We start from the raw sequence: 24,053 nt of genomic DNA, 5'->3' as shown, positions 1-24,053 counted from the left end.
TCTATTATAGAACAGATGGTGGTAAACTGTAGCATAGCCTCTATTATAGAACAGATTGTGGTAAACTGTAGCATAGCCTCTATTATAGAACAGATGGTGGTAAACTGTGTAGCATAGCCTCTATTATAGAACAGATGGTGGTAAACTGTGTAGCATAGCCTCTGTGTATTTTGCCTAGTACCTCGCGCTGTGGAGTTTCGGCTACCTGATAACGTAGCGTTATACAATGCTATTGTATTGGGTTCTGTTATGTAGAACACGATCGTTATGTGATCTTGCAGACATTGATTCAGCTTTGGTCTGACTTGAATAAATGGAGCACCATTCATTGACCAGAGCAGCCTGTTCTCCGGAAGCTTCCGGATCTTTAGTCTGGGGGGGAAAGGTCAGGGGGAAGATGAATCAGCAGCCACACTATACTCTTACTCTGCAGTAGATGAAATGTGACTAGTGTACCTCCCCAAACAGCACCCTATTCCCTATATAGTGCACTACTTATGGGCCCTGGTCCAAATCCCAATTTTCAAGTTAATTCAACCATTTGTAGGTATCAGATAACACAGGAATATGGGACTTTGTGCACTAAACAGTTCAGACTGCCATTTGGGATTGATTCTATGTTTCCCTTGTGGGTTGTCCTGAAGGTGCCCTGGCCTGTTGACATTGTGGTCAGCTCAGAGTGCCATTTGGGATTGATTCTATGTTTCTCTTGTGGGTTGTCCTGAAGGTGCCCTGGCCTGTTGACATTGTGGTCAGCTCAGAGTGCCATTTGGGATTGATTCTATGTTTCCCTTGTGGGTTGTCCTGAGGGTGCCCTGGCCTGTTGACATTGTGGTCAGCTCAGAGTGCCATTTGGGATTGATTCTATGTTTCTCTTGTGGGTTGTCCTGAAGGTGCCCTGGCCCGTTGACATTGTGGTCAGCTCAGAGTGTCAGAGGATCTACAACCAGGTGTTCCTGCTGCTGCTGCAGATCAAATGGGCCAAATACAGTCTGGACACGCTGGCATTCAGTGGTAGGTATTACTCTGTCTCTGTCATTCTGCCCCGCACCTCTCTCTCTTTTCTCCCCCGCACCTCTCTCTCTTTTTCTCCCCCTCCCCCCCTCTCTTCTCTCTCTCTTTTCTCTCTCTCTTTCTCTCTGTCCCCCCCTCTGTCTCTCTCCTTGTCTTTCTCTCACTTTGAATTTCAATTCTATAAACTTTATTGACAATGGACACAAGGAAACATATAACAACACATAATGATTTGGAATAGTGAATTGATGTCTGTTCAAGAACAGATGGTTCTTCTTGACTAGAATATCTCCTGTTAAGATGACCTTAAAGTTTCCCTACCTGGGAATTGAACATTACAAAACTGTACTGTTATGTATTTTAAGCTAATTTCCCCCCTCAGATGGATACATTCAAAACCAACATACAGTTCTTCCCTACTGGGAAGAGTTAATGCCATCAAGATGGTTTTCCTTCTCCAACAGATATCTTTTCCAGAACGTTCCCCTTATCCCTACTGGGAAGAGATGGTTTTCCTTCTCCAACAGATATCTTTTCCAGAACGTTCCCCTTATCCCTACTGGGAAGAGATGGTTTTCCTTCTCCAACAGATATCTTTTCCAGAACGTTCCCCTTATCCCTACTGGGAAGGGTTTTCCTTCTCCAACAGATATCTTTTCCAGAACGTTCCCCTTATCCCTACTGGGAAGAGATGGTTTTCCTTCTCCAACAGATATCTATTCCAGAACGTTCCCCTTATCCCTACTGGGAAGAGATGGTTTTCCTTCTCCAACAGATATCTATTCCAGAACGTTCCCCTTATCCCTACTGGGAAGAGATGGTTTTCCTTCTCCAGCAGATATCTTTTCCAGAACGTTCCCCTTATCCCTACTGGGAAGAGATGGTTTCCTTCTCCAGCAGATATCTATTCCAGAACGTTCCCCTTATCCCTACTGGGAAGAGATGGTTTTCCTTCTCCAGCAGATATCTTTTCCAGAACGTTCCCCTTATCCCTACTGGGAAGAGATGGTTTTCCTTCTCCAGCAGATATCTATTCCAGAACGTTCCCCTTATCCCTACTGGGAAGAGATGGTTTTCCTTCTCCAGCAGATATCTATTCCAGAACGTTCCCCTTATCCCTACTGGGAGAGATGGTTTTCCTTCTCCAGCAGATATCTATTCCAGAACGTTCCCCTTATCCCTACTGGGAAGAGATGATTTTCCTTCTCCAGCAGATATCTATTCCAGAACGTTCCCCTTATCCCTACTGGGAAGAGATGGTTTTCCTTCTCCAGCAGATATCTATTCCAGAACGTTCCTATAGTCCTTTTATAAGCAACTGGACTATTATTAGAAACCGTTAATTTGGACTAAAAAACAAATGGTAAAAAACAGTATGTGAATTGGAGTGAGTCCAGGGTTTCTGGGATGCTGGTGTTGATGTGAACCATGACCAGTCTTTTAAAAGCATTTCATGGCTACAGATGTTAGTGCTACGGGGCCGATGCTCATTTAGACAGGTTAGCTTGGCGTTCTTGGGCACAGGCACTATAGTGGTCTGCCTGAAACATGTTTGGTATTACAGACTGGGACAGGGAGAGGTTGAAAATGCCAGTGAAGACACTTGCCAGCTTGTCAGCGCATCCTGGTAGTCCGTCTGCTTCACCATCAAATATATTCCAAATGTATAAAGGTCAAATAAGAAGATTCTCTCAAAACATCAGGGATTTCTAACGTCATGACCACACCACAGGTGTTACTGCTGGATTGTTTCCTCCTATAGATTTGACAGTAGCAGCTAAGCGGTTGGAAGGGACACCAGAGGAGGTGAAGGCTAAAGAGCCAATCAACCAGCAGATCCACAGGATGTTTCTGCTGAGGGTCAAACTGATGCACTTCGTCAACAGCCTCCACAACTACATTGTGACCAGGGTAAGAGGTTGTCTGAGACCGTGAACATGACCAGGGTAAGAGGTTGTCTGAGACATAGTGGACATGGCTAGGGTAAGAGGTTGTCTGAGACATAGTGGACATGACCAGGGTAAGAGGTTGTCTGAGACATAGTGGACATGACCAGGGTAAGAGGTTGTCTGAGACATAGTGGACATGACTAGGGTAAGAGGTTGTCTGAGACCGTGAACATGACCAGGGTAAGAGGTTGTCTGAGACCGTGAACATGACTAGGGTAAGAGGTTGTCTGAGACATAGTGGACATGACCAGGGTAAGAGGTTGTCTGAGACATAGTGGACATGACTAGAGTAAGAGGTTGTCTGAGACATAGTGGACATGACTAGAGTAAGAGGTTGTCTGAGACATAGTGGACATGACCAGGGTAAGAGGTTGTCTGAGACTGTGAACATAACCAGGGTAAGAGGTTGTCTGGGACCGTGAACATAACCAGGGTAAGAGGTTGTCTGAGACCGTGAACATGACCAGGGTAAGAGGTTGTCTGAGACATAGTGGGCATGACCAGGGTAAGAGGTTGTCTGAGACATAGTGGACATGACCAGGGTAAGAGGTTGTCTGAGACATAGTGGACATGACCAGGGTAAGAGGTTGTCTGAGACCGTGAACATGACCAGGGTAAGAGGTTGTCTGAGACCGTGAACATGACCAGGGTAAGAAGTCTGAGACATAGTGGACATGACCAGGGTAAGAAGTCTGAGACATAGTGGACATGACTAGAGTAAGAGTCTGAGACATAGTGGACATGACTAGGTAAGAAGTCTGAGACATAGTGGACATGACTAGAGTAAGAAGTCTGAGACATAGTGGACATGACTAGAGTAAGAAGTCTGAGACATAGTGGACATGACTAGAGTAAGAAGTCTGAGACATAGTGGACATGACTAGGGTAAGAAGTCTGAGACATAGTATTACTCCTAGTCAAGTTCAAAGGTCATCATTGGAAGAGATAGAAGTAGCCAGTACTAGACTAGTTGTAGTTCTAGTCTAGACGTAGTGCCAGTCTAGGTGTAGTGCTAGGCTAGTTGTAGTTCTAGGCTAAGTGTAGTGCTAGACAAGGCTAGTTGTAGTTCTAGGTTAGGTGTAGTGCTGTTGTAGTGTAGCTCTATTTGTAGCACTAGTTGTGGTGCTAGGCTAGGTTTAGTGCTAGGCTAGTTGTAGTGCTGTAGTAGTGTAGCTCTTGTTGTAAGGCTAGGTGTAGTGCTAGTCTAGTTCTAGGCTAGGTGTAGTGCTGTTGTAGTGTAGCTTGAGTTGTAGTGCTAGTCGAGGTGTAGTGCTAGGCTAGTTGTAAGGCTAGGTGTAGTGCTAGGCTAGGTGTAAGGCTAGGTGTAGTGCTAGGCTAGGTGTAGTGCTAGGCTAGGTGTAGTGCTAGGCTAGGTGTAGTGCTAGGCTAGGTGTAGTGCTCGGCTAGGTGTAGTGCTCGGCTAGGTGTAGTGCTCGGCTAGTGTAGTGCTAGGCTAGGTGTAGTGCTAGGCTAGGTGTAGTGCTAGTCTAGTTGTAGTGCTAGTCTAGTTGTAGTGCTAGTCTAGTTCTAGGCTATGTGTAGTGCTGTTATAGTGTAGCTTGAGTTGTAGTGCTGGTCTAGTTGTAGTGCTGGTCTAGTTGTAGTGCTAGGCTAGGTGTAGTGCTAGGCTAGGTGTAGTGCTAGCTAGGTGTAGTGCTAGGCTAGGTGTAGTGCTAGGCTAGGTGTAGTGCTCGGCTAGGTTTAGTGCTCGGCTAGGTGTAGTGCTAGGTGTAGTGCTGTTGTAGTGTAGCTCTAGTTGAAGTGCTAGGCTAGGTGTAGTGTTAGGCTAGGTGTAGTGTTAGGCTAGGTGTAGTGTTAGGCTAGGTGTAGTGTTAGGCTAGGTGTAGTGCTAGGCTAGGTGTAGTGCTAGGCTAGGTGTAGTGCTAGGCTAGGTGTAGTGCTCGGCTAGGTGTAGTGTTAGGCTAGGTGTAAGGCTAGGTGTAGTGTTAGGCTAGGTGTAGTGTTAGGCTAGGTGTAGTGTTAGGCTAGGTGTAGTGCTAGGCTAGGTGTAGTGCTAGGCTAGGTGTAGTGCTAGGCTAGGTGTAGTGCTAGGCTAGGTGTAGTGCTAGGCTAGGTGTAGTGCTCGGCTAGGTGTAGTGCTAGGCTAGGTGTAGTGCTGTTGTAGTGTAGCTCTAGTTGTCACGCTAGTTGTAGTGTTAGGCTAGGTGTAGTGCTAGGCTAGGTGTAGTGCTCGGCTAGGTGTAGTGCTTGGCTAGGTGTAGTGCTCGGCTAGGTGTAGTGCTAGGCTAGGTGTAGTGCTAGCTCTAGTTGTCACGCTAGTTGTAGTGCCTTAGGCTAGGTGTTGCTCGGCTCTGTAGTGCCTCGGCTAGGTGTAGTGCTAGGCTAGGTGTAGTGCTAGGCTAGGTGTAGTGCTAGGCTAGGTGTAGTGCTCGGCTAGGTGTAAGTGCTCGGCTAGGTGTAGTGCTCGGCTAGGTGTAGTGCTAGGCTAGGTGTAGTGCAGCTCTAGTTGTCACGCTAGTTGTAGTTCAGAAGTTTCCCATCAGGCATCTGTATGGAGCTCTAATCATATTACAAGTCTAGATAGATTTCTGGTCGATATCTAAACGTTCCATATCGTACCTGGCGATATCCCTGTCTTGTTAGATTCTTCACAGCACTGGTCTGGAATTCCAGCACCAAGTCCAGGAGGCTAAAGACCTGGACCAGCTGATTAAGATCCACTACAGATACCTGTCCACTATCCACGACCGCTGTCTATTGCGAGAGAAGGTAAGATGGATACCTGTCCACTATCCACGACCGCTGTCTATTGCGAGAGAAGGTAAGATGGATACCTGTCCACTATCCACGACCGCTGTCTATTGCGAGAGAAGGTAAGATGGATACCTGTCCACTATCCACGACCGCTGTCTATTGCGAGAGAAAGTAAGATGGAGACCTGTCTTATAGATACTGATCCACTATATACACTATATTACCCAACACTATGTGGACACCTGCTCGTCAAACATCTCATTCCAATGCCTATGGATTGGTGCCCCTTTGCTGCTATAACAGCCTCCTTCTGGAAAGGCTTTCCATTAGATGTTGGAACCTTGCTGAGGGGACTTGCTTCCATTCAGCCACGAGCATTAGTGAGATCGGGCACTGATGTTGGACGATTAGGCCTGGCTGACAGTCGGTGTTCCAATTCATCCCAAAGGTTTTGATGTGGTTGAGGTCAGGGCTCTGTGCAGGCCAGTCAAGTTCTTCTCCACAAACCATTTATGTACGGACCAGGCTTTGTGCACATTGTCATGCTGAAACAGGAAAGGTCCTTCCCCAAACTGTTGCCACAAAGTTGGAAGCACAGAATCATCTAGAATGTCATTGCATTAAGATTTCCCTTCACTGGAACTAAGGGACCCGAACCATGAAAAACAGCCCCAGACTCTTATTCCTCCTCCACCAAACTTTACAGTTGGCACTATGCATTGGGGCAGGTAGCGTTCTCCTGGCATCCGCCAAACCCAGATTTGTCCTTCGGGACTGCCAGATGGTGAAGCGTGATTCATCACTCCAGAGAACGTGTTTCCACTGCTCCAGAGTCCAATGGCGGCGAGCTTTACACCACTCCAGCCGACGGTTGGCATTGCTCATGGTGATCTTAGGCTTGTGTGCGGCTGCTCGGCCACGGAAACCCATTTCATGAAGCTCCAGACGAACAGTTATTCTGTTGACGTTGCTTCCAGTGGCAGTTTGGAACTCGGTAGTGAGTGTTGCAACCGAGGACAGACTATTCTTAAGTGCTGCAGCATTCGGCGGTGCCGTTCTGTGAGCTTGTGTGGCCTACCACTTTGCAGCTGAGCCGTTGATGCTCCTTTACGTTTCCACCTCACAATAACTGCACCTACTGTTGACCTGGGCAGATCCAGCAGGGCAGAAATGTAATCGAAATGACTTGTTGGAAAGGTAGCATCCTATGAAGGTGCTACCCATGTTGAAGGTCACTGAGCTCTTATAGTGCACATGTCCAACATCTAGTGGAAAGCCATCCCACAAGAGTGGAGGCTGTTATAGCAACAAAGGAGGGACCAACTCCATATTAATGCCCATGATATTGGAATGAGATGTTTGACAATACCTGTCCACTCGATAGCTGTACTACTAGATACTGGTCTACCTTTGCTACAGATACCTGTCCACTAGATGTATACCTGTCTGCTAGATGTATACCTGTCTGCTAGATGTATACCTGTCTGCTAGATGTATACCTGTCTGCTAGATGTATACCTGTCCATCTAGATGTATACCTGTCCATCTAGATGTATACCTGTCCATCTAGATGTATACCTGTCCATCTAGATGTATACCTGTCCATCTAGATGTATACCTGTCCTGCTAGATGTATACCTGTCCTGCTAGATGTATACCTGTCCATCTAGATGTATACCTGTCTGCTAGAGGTATAGCTGTCCATCTAGATGTATACCTGTCTGCTAGAGGTATAGCTGTCCCCCATGAGTAAGTGAAGCTGTCCCAGTCTCCCCATGGAGAAATGTTCCATCTCATGAGGGAAGGTGATGCAGTCCTGCTAGAGAAAACACAGAACCCCTGCAGAGATCAACACTGGAGCATTCAGAACGCATCACATTATTTAATGTTTTCATAATGTATCTGGGGATGTTTCCTCTCCAGGTGAGCTTTGTGAAGGAGGCGATCATGAAGGTTCTCAATCTGGTCCTCATCTTCTCAGACCGCTGGCAGGTTGGCTTTGGAGCGTGGAAGTGAGTTAGAGAAATCATCCATGATTTAAAACCAATCTCATGTGTTTCTGTTAAGTGTATATCTGTCTCCAAGGACCACTGATGGTCTTTGCATTTCATTTTACAATGAATGTTATTCTGCTAATTAGTGTAAGAATCGTCGCTGTACTCACCTTATGATGCCTGGAAACAACGAGTCCAAATTGGTTGTGATTGTGTTCCCTCCTTCCAGCGATTGGAACATAATCTAAATGTTAAACTGTAAAATAACAGAAATGTTAAGATATGGTTATCCTCTGGTCAGGGTATTTGTTTCCTTAAATTTAAATTGCATTTGTAAAAACTATTAGATAACCTTCACAGATTTTAAGATATCGTTATCCTCACGTGAGGAAAATTATTTTTTTAAAATGTAAATGTTTGTTTTCATGTAGTATACTCACTCGGTTGGCATATTACACTGAACAAAACTATAAAAGCAACAAAAATGTCTTAAGTTCATATTAGGAAATTAATGAATTAGGCCCTAATCTATGGACTTCACGTGACTGGGAATACCGATATGCATCTGTTACTCACAGATACCAAATAAAAAGGTAGGGACGTGGATCAGAAAACCAGTCAGTGTCTGGTGTGACCACCATTTTCCTCATTGAGCGATCAGGTTGTTGATTGTCGACTGTGGAATGTTGTTCCTCTCAATGGCTGTGCGATCAAATTGTATTTGTCACATGGCCGAATACAACCGGTGTAGACCTTACAGTGAAACGCTTACTTACAAGCCCTTAACCAACAATACAGTTTTGAGAAAATACCTTACATTTTTTAATTTTTATAATGAGATAAGAATAACAAGTGATTAAAGAGCCGCAGTAAATAACAATAGCGGGGCTATATACAGGGTGTTACGGTACAGAGTCAATGTGGAGGCTATATACAGGGTATTACGGTACAGAGTCAATGTGGAGGCTATATACAGGGGGTACCGGTACAGAGTCAATGTGGAGGCTATATACAGGGTATTACGGTACAGAGTCAATGTGGAGGCTATATACAGGGTGTTACAGGGTGTTATACAGGGTATTACGGTACAGAGTCAATGTGGAGGCTATATACAGGGGTACCGGTACAGAGTCAATGTGGAGGCTATATGCAGGGTGTTACGGTACAGAGTCAATGTGGAGGCTATATACAGGGGTTACCGGTACAGAGTCAATGTGGAGGCTATATACAGGGGGTTACGGTACAGAGTCAATGTGGAGGCTATCAATGTGGAGGCAGGGTATTACGGTACAGAGTCAATGTGGAGGCTATATACAGGGTGTTACGGTACAGAGTCAATGTGGAGGCTATATACAGAGTCAATGTGGAGGCTATATACAGAACGGTACAGAGTCAATGTGGAGGCTACTATACGGTACAGAAGGTACCAGTACAGAGTCAATGTGGAGACTATATACAGGGGGTACCGGTACAGAGTCAATGTGGAGGCTATATACAGAAGGTACAGAGTCAATGTGGAGGCTATATACAGGGTAACGGTACAGCGTCAATGTGGAGGCTATATACAGAAGGTACAGAGTCAATGTGGAGACTATATACAGAAGGTACCAGTACAGAGTTAATGTGGAGGCTATATACAGAAGGTACCGGTACAGAGTCAATGTGGAGACTATATACAGAAGGTACAGAGTCAATGTGGAGGCTATATACAGAACAGAGTCAATGTGGAGGCCAGGGTACAGAGTCAATGTGGAGGCTATATACAGAAGGTACCGGTACAGAGTCAATGTGGAGGCTATATACAGAAGGTACAGAGTCAATGTGGAGGCTAATGGGGGTACCAGTACAGAGACTATATACAGAAGGTACAGAGTCAATGTGGAGGCTATATACAGGGGTACACAGAGTCAATGTGGAGGCTATATACAGGGGGTACCGGTACAGAGTCAATGTGGAGGCTATATACAGGGTGTTACGGTACAGAGTCAATGTGGAGGCTATATACAGGGGGTACCGGTACAGAGTCAATGTGGAGGCTATATACAGGGGGTACCGGTACAGAGTCAATGTGGAGGCTATATACAGGGGGTACAGAGTCAATGTGGAGGCTATATACAGGGGGTACCGATACAGAGTTAATGTGGAGACTATATACAGAAGGTACAGAGTCAATGTGGAGACTATATACAGAAGGTACCGGTACAGAGTCAATGTGGAGGCTATATACAGAAGGTACAGAGTCAATGTGGAGGCTATATACAGAAGGTACAGAGTCAATGTGGAGACTATATACAGAAGGTACCAGTACAGAGTTAATGTGGAGGCTATATACAGAAGGTACCGGTACAGAGTCAATGTGGAGGCTATATACAGAAGGTACAGAGTCAATGTGGAGACTATATACAGAAGGTACAGAGTCAATGTGGAGACTATATACAGAAGGTACCGGTACAGAGTCAATGTGGAGACTATATACAGAAGGTACAGAGTCAATGTGGAGATTATATACAGGGGGTACAGAGTCAATGTGGAGGCTATATACAGGGGGTACCAGTACAGAGTCAATGTGGAGGCTATATACAGGGGGTACCGGTACAGAGTCAATGTGGAGGCTATATACAGAAGGTACAGAGTCAATGTGGAGGCTATATAATGTGGAGGCAGGGGGATACAGAGTAATGTGGAGACTATATACAGAAGGTACAGAGTCAATGTGGAGACTATATACAGAAGGTACCGGTACAGAGTCAATGTGGAGGCTATATACAGAAGGTACAGAGTCAATGTGGAGACTATATACAGAAGGTACCAGTACAGAGTCAATGTGGAGGCTATATACAGAAGGTACCGGTACAGAGTCAATGTGGAGGCTATATACAGAAGGTACAGAGTCAATGTGGAGACTATATACAGGGGGTACCGGTACAGAGTCAATGTGGAGGCTATATACAGGGGGTACCGGTACAGAGTCAATGTGGAGGCTATATACAGGGGCACCGGTACAGAGTCAATGTGGAGGCTATATACAGGGTACCGGTACAGAGTCAATGTGGAGGCTATATACAGGGGGTACAGAGTCAATGTGGAGACTATATACAGGGGGCAGAGTCAATGTGGAGGCTATATACAGGGGTACCGTACAGAGTCAATGTGGAGGCTATATACAGGGGGTACACAGAGTCAATGTGGAGGCTATATACAGGGGGTACCGGTACAGAGTCAATGTGGAGGCTATATACAGGGGGTAGGTACAGAGTCAATGTGGAGGCTATATACAGGGGGTAGTCAAGTCAATGTGGAGGCTATATACAGGGGAGTCAATGTGGAGGCTATATACAGGTACAGAGTCAATGTGGAGGCTATATACAGGAGGTACCGGTACAGAGTCAATGTGGAGGCTATATACAGGGTATTGCGGTACAGAGTCAATGTGGAGGCTATATACAGGGGGTACCAGTACAGAGTCAATGTGGAGGCTATATACAGGGGGTACCAGTACAGAGTCAATGTGGAGGCTATATACAGGGGGTACCGGTGCAGAGTCAATGTGGAGGCTATATACAGGGGGTACAGGTACAGAGTCTATGTGCGGGGGCACCGGAGTCGAGGTAATATTTTCATGTAGGTTGAGTTAAAGTGATTGTGCATAGATACTAACAGAGTATCAGCAGCTTAGAAGAGGAGGGGGTCAATGAAAGTCTGTGTAGCCGATGCTGTTCAGGATGGCTTGGGGGCAGAAGCTGTTAAGAATCCTCTTGGACCTAGACTTGGCGCTACCCTCTGAAGTGCCTTGCGGTCGGAGGCTGAGCAGTTGCCATACCAGGCAGTGATGCAACACGTCAGGATGCTCTCGATGGTGCAGCTGTAGAACCTTTTGAGGATCCGAGGACCCAAATCTTTTCACCAGATATGGGTGACATGTCTGGTGAGTCTGCAGGCCAAGGAAACGTTCAGCTTCCAGGAATTGTGTCCAGATCCTTGCGACATGGAGCTGTGCATTATCATGCTGAAACATGGAGGTGATTGAGGCGGATGACTGGTACGACAATAGGCCTCAGGATCTCATCACGGAATCCTACTACGCTCTGACACTCGCCGGATGTGGCAGGGCTTGAAAACTATAATGGTCTGCTAAGGGAAACCCAGCCGCTGACTTTCCAGTGACGCAACCAGACGAACTGAATGTCTTTTATGCTCGCTTCGAGGCAAGCAACACTGAAGCATGCATGAGAGCACCAGCTGTTCTGGACGACTGTCTGATCACGCTCTCCGTAGCCGTTGTGAGCAAGACCTTTAAGGGCTTGTAGTCAGCGTTTTACGGTAAGGTGAAATGAGCGAATTGCAAAGACTCATATCTCCCTCTAACTTTAAGCATCAGCTGTCAGAGCAGCTCACAGATCACTGCACCTGTACACATCTGTAAATAGTCCATCTGTAAATAGTCCATCTGTAAATTGCCCATCTGTAAATAGCCCATCCAACTGCCTCATCCCCTTGTTATTTATTTCTGCTCTTTTGCACCCCAGTATCTCTACTTGCACATCATCATCTTGACATCTATCACTCCAGTGTTAATCTGCTAAATTAATTACTTGGCCACTATGGCCTATTTATTACCTTACCTCTCTAATCTTACTACATTTCCCCTACACACTGTGTAGATTGTTCTATTGTGTTATTGACTGTATGTTTGTTTATTTCATGTGTAACACTGCTTTGTATCTCACTACTTTGCTTTATCTTGGCCAGGTCACAGTTGTAAATGAGAACTTGTTCTCAACTAGCTTACCTGGTTAAATAAAGGTGTTCTCAACTAGCTTACCTGGTTAAATAAAGGTGAAATAAAATAAAGGTACCTTCTGTATTTTGCAGCATGTGACAAATCCAATTTGATTTGAATTAACATTGAACATTGTGTTCCCCTGTCGTTTCCAGGATCGAATCCATTGATAAGATGGAATCTGATTTCAAGAACTGTCACATGTTCCTGGTGACTATACTAAACAAAGCTGTCTGCCGCGGGTCATTTCCACACTGTAAGTTACACACTGATCTGTTAAATTAAGATTTTTGTGTGAGGGGCGTCTGCTGTGAGGGGCGTCTGCTGTGAGGGGCGTCTGCTGTGAGGGGCGTCTGCTGTGAGGGGTGTCCTGACGGTCTTTTCTCTCTTCTCTCTAATAGTGGAGTCCCTTGCCCTGTCTCTGATGGCTGGCTTTGAACAGTGCTGAGAGAAGAACATCTCTTTCTGCTCGCCCACCAGACCCTTCGCCCCCCCGACCACCCGACCACCAGATCCTTCGCCCCCCCGACCACCAGACCACCCGACCACCAGATCCTTCGCCCCCGACCACCAGACCACCCGACCACCAGACCCTTCGCCCCCGACCACCAGACCACCCGACCACCAGACCACCCGACCACCAGACCCTTCGCCCCCGACCACCCAGACCCTTCGCCCCCGACCACCCAGACCACCAGACCCTTCGCCCCCAGACCACCCAGACCACCAGACCCTTCGCCCCCGACCACCCAGACCACCAGACCCTTCGCCCCCGACCACCCAGACCACCAGACCCTTCGCCCCCCGACCCCCACGACCACCCAGACCACCCGACCACCAGACCCCCAGACCACCAGACCCTTCGCCCCGACCCCACCCCCGACCACCCGACCACCAAAACACTGTCTGTGTCCCAAATGGCATCCCTTTCCCTTCAAAGTGCACTAGTTTTGGCCCTATAGGGAATAGAGTGGCATTTGGGATGCAAACACTTTAGTTGTGACTGTTGTTGTTGTGACTTCATAGCACACAAGACTGGTGAATAATGATGTCACACTCTCTCCCCGTTGCCAGTGGAGAAACCGTGTGTGAAGGGGTCTATCCCTTCTCCTAAATCATGGATGCTCCTCCTCAATATACCCTCAAGACAATCCAGAGTCTCAGAGGTATTACAGATGTGTGACTCTGCTTGTAAATAGTGTTGATTTTGAAGCTGTTTTATGGTGTTGTCATCCATATGTAGGCCACCTGCACAATCCTGCTGTTTAGTGTTTTACAACTACAGATTTACATTTGTTTGGGTTTTATTGGATTTTGATTTATTTTTGAATTGTTTTGCATTTGTATATTTGTTAATCGAACAACTGTCAATCCAGAATATCATAATAATGTTTAAATCTCCCTGGTGTTAGTTTAGTTCATTGAAACGTACGGATAATAAACATTAACTAAATATTCAATCAAACCTGGTCACAACCTTATTACACAATATCATGTTACCGTGGAAACTATTCAGTCACGTTCACTTTTTATTTATTACCTCACAGCCTTATTCTAAAAGGGATTGCGTCATTTGTTTTCCTCATCAATCTACACGCAATACCCCATAATGACATCACAATACCCCATAATGACATCACAATACCCCATAATGACATCACAATACCCCATAATGACAAAACAATAACAGGTCTATGAATGTTAGCAAATCTTTAAATAAAAAGCAGATACCTTATTTACATAAATATTCAGACCCTTTGCTATGAGACTCGAAATGGAGCTCAGGTGCATCCTGTTTCCATTGATCTTCCTTGAGATGTTTCTACAACTTGATTGGAGCCCACCTGTGGTAAATTCAATTGATTGGACATGATTTGGAAAGGCTCACACACGTCTATATAAAAGGTCCTACAGTTGACAATGCATGTCAGAACAAAAACCAAGCCATCAGGTCAAAGGAATTTTTTGTGTCGAGGCACAGATCTGGGGAAGGGTACCAAAACATGTCTGCAGCATTGAAGGTCCCCAAGAACACAGTAGTCTCCATCATTCTTAAATGGAAGACGTTTGGAACCACCAAGACTCTTCCTAGAGCTGGCCGCCCGGCCAAACTGAGCAATTGGAGGAGAAGGGCCTTGGTCAGGGAGGTGACCAAGAACCCGTGGGTCACTGACCGAGCTCCAGAGTTCCTCTGTGGAGATGGGAGAACCTTCCAGAAGGACAACCATCTCTGCAGCACTCCACCAATCAGGTCTTTATGGTAGAGTGGCCAGACAGAAGCCACTCCACAGTAAAAGGCACATGAGAAGCCCGCTTGGAGTTTGCCAAAAGGCACCTAAAGAACTCTCAGACCATAAGGAACAAGATTCTCTGGAGATGATGAAACCAAGATTGAACTCTTTGGCCTGAATGCCAAGTGTCACGTCTGGAGGGGAAACCTGGCAACATCCCTACGCATGGTGGTGGCAGCATCATGCTGTGGGGAAGTTTTTCAGAGGCAGGGACTGGGAGACTAGTCAGATCGAGGGAAAGATGAACGGAGCAAAGTACAGAGATCCTTGATGAAAACCTGCTCCAGAGCGCTCAGGACCTCAGACTGGGGTAAAGGTGCACCTTCCAACAGGACAACAACCCTAAGCATACAGCCAAGGCGACACAAGAGTGGCTTCGGGACAGGACTTACAATGTCCTTTACTGGCCCAGCCAGAATCCGGACTTGAACCCGATCGAACATCTCTGGAGAGACCTGAAAATAGCTGTGTAGTGACACTCCCCATCCAACCCGACAGAGCTTGATAGGATCTACAGAGAAGAATGGGAGAAACTTCCCAAATACAGGTGTGCCAAGTTTGTAGCGTCATACTGGGGCGGAAGGGTAGCCTAGTGGTTAGGGCGTTGGACTAGTAACCGGAAGGTTGCAAGTTCAAACCCCCGAGCTGACAAGGTACAAATCTGTCGTTCTGCCCCTGAACAGGCAGTTAACCCACTGTTCCTAGGCCGTCATTGAAAATAAGAATTTGTTCTTAACTGACTTGCCTAGTTAAATAAAGGTAAAATTAAAAATAAATACCCAATAAGATTTGAGGCTGAAATCGCTGCCAAAGGTGCTCTACACTGGCTTCCTGTCAAAGCAAGGGCTGATTTCAAGGTTTTACTGCTAACCTACAAAGCATTACATGGGCTTGCTCCTACCTATCTCTCTGATTTGGTCCTGCCGTACATACCTACACGTACGCTACGGTCACAAGACGCAGGCCTCCTAATTGTCCCTAGAATTTTTAAGCAAACAGCTGGAGGCAGGGCTTTCTCCTATAGAGCTCAATTTTTATGGAACGGTCTGCCTACCCATGTCAGAGACGCAAACTCTGTCTCAACCTTTAAGTCTTTACTGAAGACTCATCTCTTCAGTGGGTCATATGATTGAGTGTAGTCTGGCCCAGGAGTGGGAAGGTGAACGGAAAGGCTCTGGAGCAACGAACCGCCCTTGCTGTCTCTGCCTGGCCGGTTCCCCTCTCTCCACTGGGATTCTCTGCCTCTAACCCTATTACAGGGGCTGAGTCACTGGCTTACTGGGGCTCTCTCATACCGTCCCTGGGAGGGGTGCGTCACCTGAGTGGGTTGAGTCACTGTTGTGATCATCCTGTCTGGGTTGGCGCCCCCCCCTTGGGTTGTGCCGTGGGGGAGATCTTTGTGGGCTATACTTGTCTCAGGATGGTAAGTGGTTGAAGATATCCCTCTAGTGGTGTGGGGTTATATCCTTCCTGTTTGGCCCTGTCCGGGGGTGTCCTCGGATGGGGCCACAGTGTCTCCTGACCCCTCCTGTCTCAGCCTCCAGTATTTATGCTGCAGTAGTTTGTGTCGGGGGGGCTAGGGTCAGTTTGTTATATCTGGAGTACTTCTCATAGATGGAGGTCAGGTGGGATCCTTCTAGCCAATGAGTGGGCAGACATGCATATACAGAACAGGCATCGGAGGGCATGCTGTCCGGTCCTCTGACAGTCTCTATGGGGGTGCCACAGGGTTCAATTCTCGGGCCGACTCTTTTCTCTGTATATATCAATGATGTTGCTCTTGCTGCGGGCGATTCCCTGATCCACCTCTACGCAGACGACACCATTCTATATACTTTCGGCCCGTCATTGGACACTGTGCTATCTAACCTCCAAACGAGCTTCAATGCCATACAGCACTCCTTCCGTGGCCTCCAACTGCTCTTAAACGCGAGTAAAACCAAATGCATGCTTTTCAACCGATCGCTGCCTGCACCCGCATGCCCTACTAGCATCACCACCCTGGATGGTTCCGACCTTGAATATGTGGACATCTATAAGTACCTAGGTGTCTGGCTAGACTGCAAACTCTCCTTCCAGACTCACATCAAACATCTCCAATCGAAAATCAAATCAAGAGTCGGCTTTCTATTCCGCAACAAAGCCTCCTTCACCCACGCCGCCAAGCTTACCCTAGTAAAACTGACTATCCTACCGATCCTCGACTTCGGCGATGTCATCTACAAAATGGCTTCCAACACTCTACTCAGCAAACTGGATGCAGTCTATCACAGTGCCATCCGTTTTGTCACCAAAGCACCTTATACCACCCACCACTGCGTCTTGTATGCTCTAGTCGGCTGGCCCTCGCTACATATTCGTCGCCAGACCCACTGGCTCCAGGTCATCTACAAGTCCATGCTAGGTAAAGCTCCGCCTTATCTCAGTTCACTGGTCACGATGGCAACACCCATCCGTAGCACGCGCTCCAGCAGGTGTATCTCACTGATCATCCCTAAAGCCAACACCTCATTTGGCCGCCTTTCGTTCCAGTACTCTGCTGCCTGTGACTGGAACGAACTGCAAAAATCGCTGAAGTTGGAGACTTTTATCTCCCTCACCAACTTCAAACATCAGCTATCTGAGCAGCTAACCGATCGCTGCAGCTGTACATAGTCTATTGGTAAATAGCCCACCCATTTTCACCTACCTCATTCCCATACTGTTTTTATACTGTTTTTTTTATTTTTATTAAAAAATATATATATATTTACTTTTCTGCTCTTTTGCACACCAATATCTCTACCTGTACATGACCATCTGATCATTTATCACTCCAGTGTTAATCTGCAAAATTGTATTATTTGCCTACCTCCTCATGCCTTTTGCACACATTGTATATAGACTGCCCATTTTTTTTCTACTGTGTTATTGACTTGTTAATTGTTTACTCCATGTGTAACTCTGTGTTGTCTGTTCACACTGCTATGCTTTATCTTGGCCAGGTCGCAGTTGTAAATGAGAACTTGTTCTCAACTAGCCTACCTGGTTAAATAAAGGTGAAATAAAAAAATAAAATAAAAAAAATAAGATACCCAGGACTCATCTTTGTATGTCATTAAGTATGTCACAGCATGGGCAGCGCCATTGAGGCCATTTCCATTTTAAAGTAGTATTTTTTTCTTCATTGGCAGATTTCTCCCAGCTCTTAAGAATCCAGTTGACAACTTTAAAATGGTGCAAGCCCACATTGGCAATGTCCTAAAACGGGTCCTTATAACAAGCTAATAACTAATAGTTGTTTTGGGGTAAATTGATGCGTCCAGCTTTAAATCAAATCAAATGTTATTGGTCACATGGTTAGTAGATGTTATTGGTCACATACACATGGTTAGCAGATGTTATTGGTCACATACACATGGTCAGCAGATGTTATTGGTCACATACACATGGTCAGCAGATGTTATTGGTCACATACACATGATCAGCAGATGTTATTGGTCACATATACATGGTCAGCAGATGTTATTGGTCACATATACATGGTCAGCAGATGTTATTGGTCACATACACATGGTTAGCAGATGTTATTGGTCACATGGTTAGCAGATGTTATTGGTCACATGGTTAGCAGATGTTATTGGTCACATTCACATGGTTAGCAGATGTTATTGGTCACATACACATGGTTAGCAGATGTTAATGGTCACATACACATGGTTAGCAGATGTTATTGGTCACATGGTTAGCAGATGTTATTGGTCACATAGACATGGTTAGCAGATGTTATTGGTCACATACACACGGTTAGCAGATGTTATTGGTCACATACACACGGTTAGCAGATGTTATTGGTCACATGGTTAGCAGATGTTATTGGTCACATGGTTAGCAGATGTTATTGGTCACATGGTTAGCAGATGTTATTGGTCACATTCACATGGTTAGCAGATGTTATTGGTCACATACACATGGTTAGCAGATGTTAATGGTCACATACACATGGTTAGCAGATGTTATTGGTCACATGGTTAGCAGATGTTACTGGTCACATTCACATGGTTAGCAGAGGTTATTGGTCACATAGACATGGTTAGCAGATGTTATTGGTCACATACACACGGTTAGCAGATGTTATTGGTCACATACACACGGTTAGCAGATGTTATTGGTCACATACACATGGTTAGCAGATGTTATTGGTCACATGGTCAGCAGATGTTATTGGTCACATGGTCAGCAGATGTTAATGGTCACATACACATGGTTAGCAGATGTTATTGGTCACATACACATGGTCAGCAGATGTTATGGGTCACATACACATGGTTAGCAGATGTTATTGGTCACATACACATGGTTAGTAGATGTTATTGGTCACATACACATGGTTAGCAGATGTTATTGGTCACATACACATGGTCAGCAGATGTTATTGGTCACATACACATGGTTAGCAGATGTTATTGGTCACATACACATGGTCAGCAGATGTTACTGGTCACATACACATGGTTAGCAGATGTTATTGGTCACATACACATTACATTTACATTTACATTTAAGTCATTTAGCAGACGCTCTTATCCAGAGCGACTTACAAATTGGTGCATTCACCTTATGACCTCCAGTGGAACAGTAGTGTATCTAAATCTTTTCAGGGGGATGGGGGGTGAGAGGGATTACTTTATCCTATCCTAGGTATTCCTTAAAGAGGTGGGGTTTCAGGTGTCTCCGGAAGGTGGTGATTGACTCCGCTGTCCTGGCGTCGTGAGGGAGTTTGTTCCACCATTGGGGGCCAGAGCAGCGAACAGTTTTGACTGGGCTGAGAACTGTACTTCCTCAGTGGTAGGGAGGCGAGCAGGCCAGAGGTGGATGAACGCAGTGCCCTTATTTGGGTGTAGGGCCTGATCAGAGCCTGGAGGTACTGGGTGCCGTTCCCTCACAGCTCCGTAGGCAAGCACCATGGTCTTGTAGCGGATGCGAGCTTCAACTGGAAGCCAGTGGAGGGAGCGGAGGAGCGGGGTGACGTGAGAGAACTTGGGAAGGTTGAACACCAGACGGGCTGCGGCGTTCTGGATGAGTTGTAGGGGTTTAATGGCACAGGCAGGGAGCCCAGCCAACAGCGAGTTGCAGTAATCCAGACGGGAGATGACAAGTGCCTGGATTAGGACCTGCGCCGCTTCCTGTGTGAGGCAGGGTCGTACTCTGCGGATGTTGTAGAGCATGAACCTACAGGAACGGGCCACCGCCTTGATGTTAGTTGAGAACGACAGGGTGTTGTCCAGGATCACGCCAAGGTTCTTAGCGCTCTGGGAGGAGGACACAATGGAGTTGTCAACCGTGATGGCGAGATCATGGAACACAGTCCTTCCCGGGAGGAAGAGCAGCTCCGTCTTGCCGAGGTTCAGCTTGAGGTGGTGATCCGTCATCCACACGGATATGTCAGCCAGACATGCAGAGATGCGATTCGCCACCTGGTCATCAGAAGGGGAAAGGAGAAGATTAATTGTGTGTCGTCTGCATAGCAATGATAGGAGCGACCATGTGAGGTTATGACAGAGCCAAGTGACTTGGTGTATAGCGAGAATAGGAGAGGGCCTAGAACAGAGCCCTGGGGACACCAGTGGTGAGAGCACGTGGTGTCGAGACGGATTCTCGCCACGCCACCTGGTAGGAGCGACCTGTCAGGTAGGACGCAATCCAAGCGTGGGCCGCGCCGGAGATGCCCAACTCGGAGAGGGTGGAGAGGGGGATCTGATGGTTCACAGTATCGAAGGCAGCCGATAGGTCTAGAAGGATGAGAGCAGAGGAGAGAGAGTTAGCTTTAGCAGTGCGGAGCGCCTCCGTGATACAGAGAAGAGCAGTCTCAGTTGAATGACTAGTCTTGAAACCTGACTGATTTGGATTGGTCATTCTGAGAGAGATAGCGGGAGAGCTGGCCAAGGACGGCACGTTCAAGAGTTTTGGAGAGAAAAGAAAGAAGGGATACTGGTCTGTAGTTGTTGACATCGGAGGGATCGAGTGTAGGTTTTTTCAGAAGGGGTGCAACTCTCGCTCTCTTGAAGACGGAAGGGACGTAGCCAGCGGTCAGGGATGAGTATCTGACCAGTGGTCAGCAGATGTTAATGGTCACATACACATGGTTAGCAGATGTTATTGGTCACATACACATGGTCAGCAGATGTTATTGGTCACATACACATGGTCAGCAGATGTTATTGGTTACATACACATGGTTAGCAGATGTTATTGGTCACATACACATGGTTAGCAGATGTTATTGGTCACATACACATGGTCAGCAGATGTTATTCGTCACATACACATGGTTAGCAGATGTTATTGGTCACATACACATGGTTAGCAGATGTTATTGGTCACATGGTTAGCAGATGTTATTGGTCACATACACATGGTCAGCAGATGCTATTGGTCACATACACATGGTTAGCAGATGTTATTGGTCACATGGTTAGCAGATGTTACTGGTCACATTCACATGGTTAGCAGAGGTTATTGGTCACATAGACATGGTTAGCAGATGTTATTGGTCACATACACACGGTTAGCAGATGTTATTGGTCACATACACACGGTTAGCAGATGTTATTGGTCACATACACATGGTTAGCAGATGTTATTGGTCACATGGTCAGCAGATGTTATTGGTCACATGGTCAGCAGATGTTAATGGTCACATACACATGGTTAGCAGATGTTATTGGTCACATACACATGGTCAGCAGATGTTATGGGTCACATACACATGGTTAGCAGATGTTATTGGTCACATACACATGGTTAGTAGATGTTATTGGTCACATACACATGGTTAGCAGATGTTATTGGTCACATACACATGGTCAGCAGATGTTATTGGTCACATGGTTAGCAGATGTTACTGGTCACATACACATGGTTCGCAGATGGTATTGGTCACGTGGTTAGTAGATGTTATTGGTCACATACACATGGTCAGCAGATGTTAATGGTCACATACACATGGTTAGCAGATGTTATTGGTCACATACACATGGTCAGCAGATGTTATTGGTCACATACACATGGTCAGCAGATGTTATTGGTCACATACACATGGTTAGCAGATGTTATTGGTCACATACACATGGTTAGCAGATGTTATTGGTCACATGGTTAGCAGATGTTATTGGTCACATACACATGGTCAGCAGATGCTATTGGTCACATACACATGGTTAGCAGATGTTATTGGTCACATGGTTAGCAGATGTTATTGGTCACATACACATGGTCAGCAGATGCTATTGGTCACATACACATGGTCAGCAGATGTTAATGGTCACACACATGGTTAGCAGATGTTATTGGTCACATACACATGGTTAGCAGATGTTATTGGTCACATACACATGGTTAGCAGAGGTTATTGGTCACATACACATGGTTAGCAGATGTTATTGGTCACGTATACATGGTTACCAGATGTTAATGGTCACATGGTTAGCAGATGTTATTGGTCACATGGTTAGCAGATGTTATTGGTCACATACACATGGTTAGCAGATGTTAATGGTCACATATACATGGTTAGCAGATGTTATTGGTCACATACACATGGTTAGCAGATGTTATTGGTCACATACACATGGTTAGCAGAGGTTATTGGTCACATACACATGGTCAGCAGATGTTATTGGTCACATACACATGGTCAGCAGATGTTATTGGTCACATACACATGGTCAGCAGATGTTATTGGTCACGTACACATGGTCAGCAGATGTTATTGGTCACACACATGGTTAGCAGATGTTATTGGTCACATACACATGGTCAGCAGATGTTATTGGTCACATACACATGGTCAGCAGATGTTATTGGTCACACACATGGTTAGCAGATGTTATTGGTCACATACACATGGTTAGCAGATGTTATTGGTTACATACACATGGTTAGCAGATGTTATTGGTCACATGGTTAGCAGATGTTACTGGTCACATTCACATGGTTAGTAGATGTTATTGGTCACATACACATGGTCAGCAGATGTTATTGGTCACATGGTTAGCAGATGGTATTGGTCACATACACATGGTTAGCAGATGTTATTGGTCACATACACATGGTTAGCAGATGTTATTGGTTACATACACATGGTTAGCATATGTTATTGGTCACATGGTTAGCAGATGTTACTGGTCACATTCACATGGTTAGTAGATGTTATTGGTCACATACACATGGTCAGCAGATGTTATTGGTCACATACACATGGTTCGCAGATGGTATTGGTCACATACACATGGTCAGCAGATGTTATTGGTCACATGGTTAGCAGATGGTATTGGTCACATACACATGGTTAGCAGATGTTATTGGTCACATGGTTAGCAGATGTTACTGGTCACATACACATGGTTCGCAGATGGTATTGGTCACGTGGTTAGTAGATGTTATTGGTCACATACACATGGTTAGCAGATGTTATTGGTCACATACACATGGTCAGCAGATGTTATTGGTCACATACACATGGTCAGCAGATGTTATTGGCCACACACATGGTTAGCAGATGTTATTGGTCACATACACATGGTTAGCAGATGTTATTGGTTACATACACATGGTTAGCAGATGTTATTGGTCACATGGTTAGCAGATGTTACTGGTCACATTCACATGGTTAGCAGATGTTATTGGTCACATACACATGGTCAGCAGATGTTATTGGTCACATACACATGGTTAGCAGATGTTATTGGTCACATACACATGGTCAGCAGATGTTATTGGTCACATACACATGGTTAGCAGATGTAATTGGTCACATACACATGGTTAGCAGATGTTAATGGTCACATACACATGGTTAGCAGATGTTATTGGTCACATACACATGGTCAGCAGATGTTATTGGTCACATGGTCAGCAGATGTTATTGGTCACATATACATGGTTAGCAGATGTTATTGGTCACATACACATGGTTAGCAGATGTTATTGGTTACATACACATGGTTAGCAGATGTTATTGGTCACATGGTTAGCAGATGTTACTGGTCACATTCACATGGTTAGCAGATGTTATTGGTCACATACACATGGTCAGCAGATGTAATTGGTCACATACACATGGTTAGCAGATGTTAATGGTCACATACACATGGTTAGTAGATGGTACTGGTCACATACACATGGTTAGCAGATGTTATTGGTCACATGGTTAGTAGATGTTATTGGTCACATGGTCAGCAGATGTTACTGGTCACATACACATGGTTAGCAGATGTTATTGGTCACATACACATGGTCAGCAGATGTTACTGGTCACATACACATGGTT

General features: G+C 45.7%; 1 protein-coding gene across 1 annotated transcript in view; it reads left to right on the top strand.

Annotated features, from left to right (window-relative positions):
* The window catches only part of tubgcp5 (tubulin gamma complex component 5), a 71,735-nt gene extending 58,517 nt beyond the window's left edge, over nucleotides 1-13,218 (top strand). The window contains exons 17-22 of the mRNA XM_065015354.1: nucleotides 894-1,014; nucleotides 2,777-2,925; nucleotides 5,568-5,693; nucleotides 7,602-7,690; nucleotides 12,608-12,708; nucleotides 12,854-13,218. Of these exons, the coding sequence (XP_064871426.1) occupies nucleotides 894-1,014; nucleotides 2,777-2,925; nucleotides 5,568-5,693; nucleotides 7,602-7,690; nucleotides 12,608-12,708; nucleotides 12,854-12,900 (633 nt within the window). The 3' untranslated portion in view covers nucleotides 12,901-13,218. The remainder of the gene's footprint in view (nucleotides 1-893; nucleotides 1,015-2,776; nucleotides 2,926-5,567; nucleotides 5,694-7,601; nucleotides 7,691-12,607; nucleotides 12,709-12,853) is intronic.
* The last annotated feature ends 10,835 nt before the right edge of the window (nucleotides 13,219-24,053 follow it).

Source organism: Oncorhynchus nerka, unplaced genomic scaffold (assembly GCF_034236695.1).
Source record: "Oncorhynchus nerka isolate Pitt River unplaced genomic scaffold, Oner_Uvic_2.0 unplaced_scaffold_1486, whole genome shotgun sequence".
Classification (NCBI taxonomy): domain Eukaryota; kingdom Metazoa; phylum Chordata; class Actinopteri; order Salmoniformes; family Salmonidae; genus Oncorhynchus; species Oncorhynchus nerka.
This window is presented reverse-complemented; position numbering and strand designations above follow the sequence as displayed.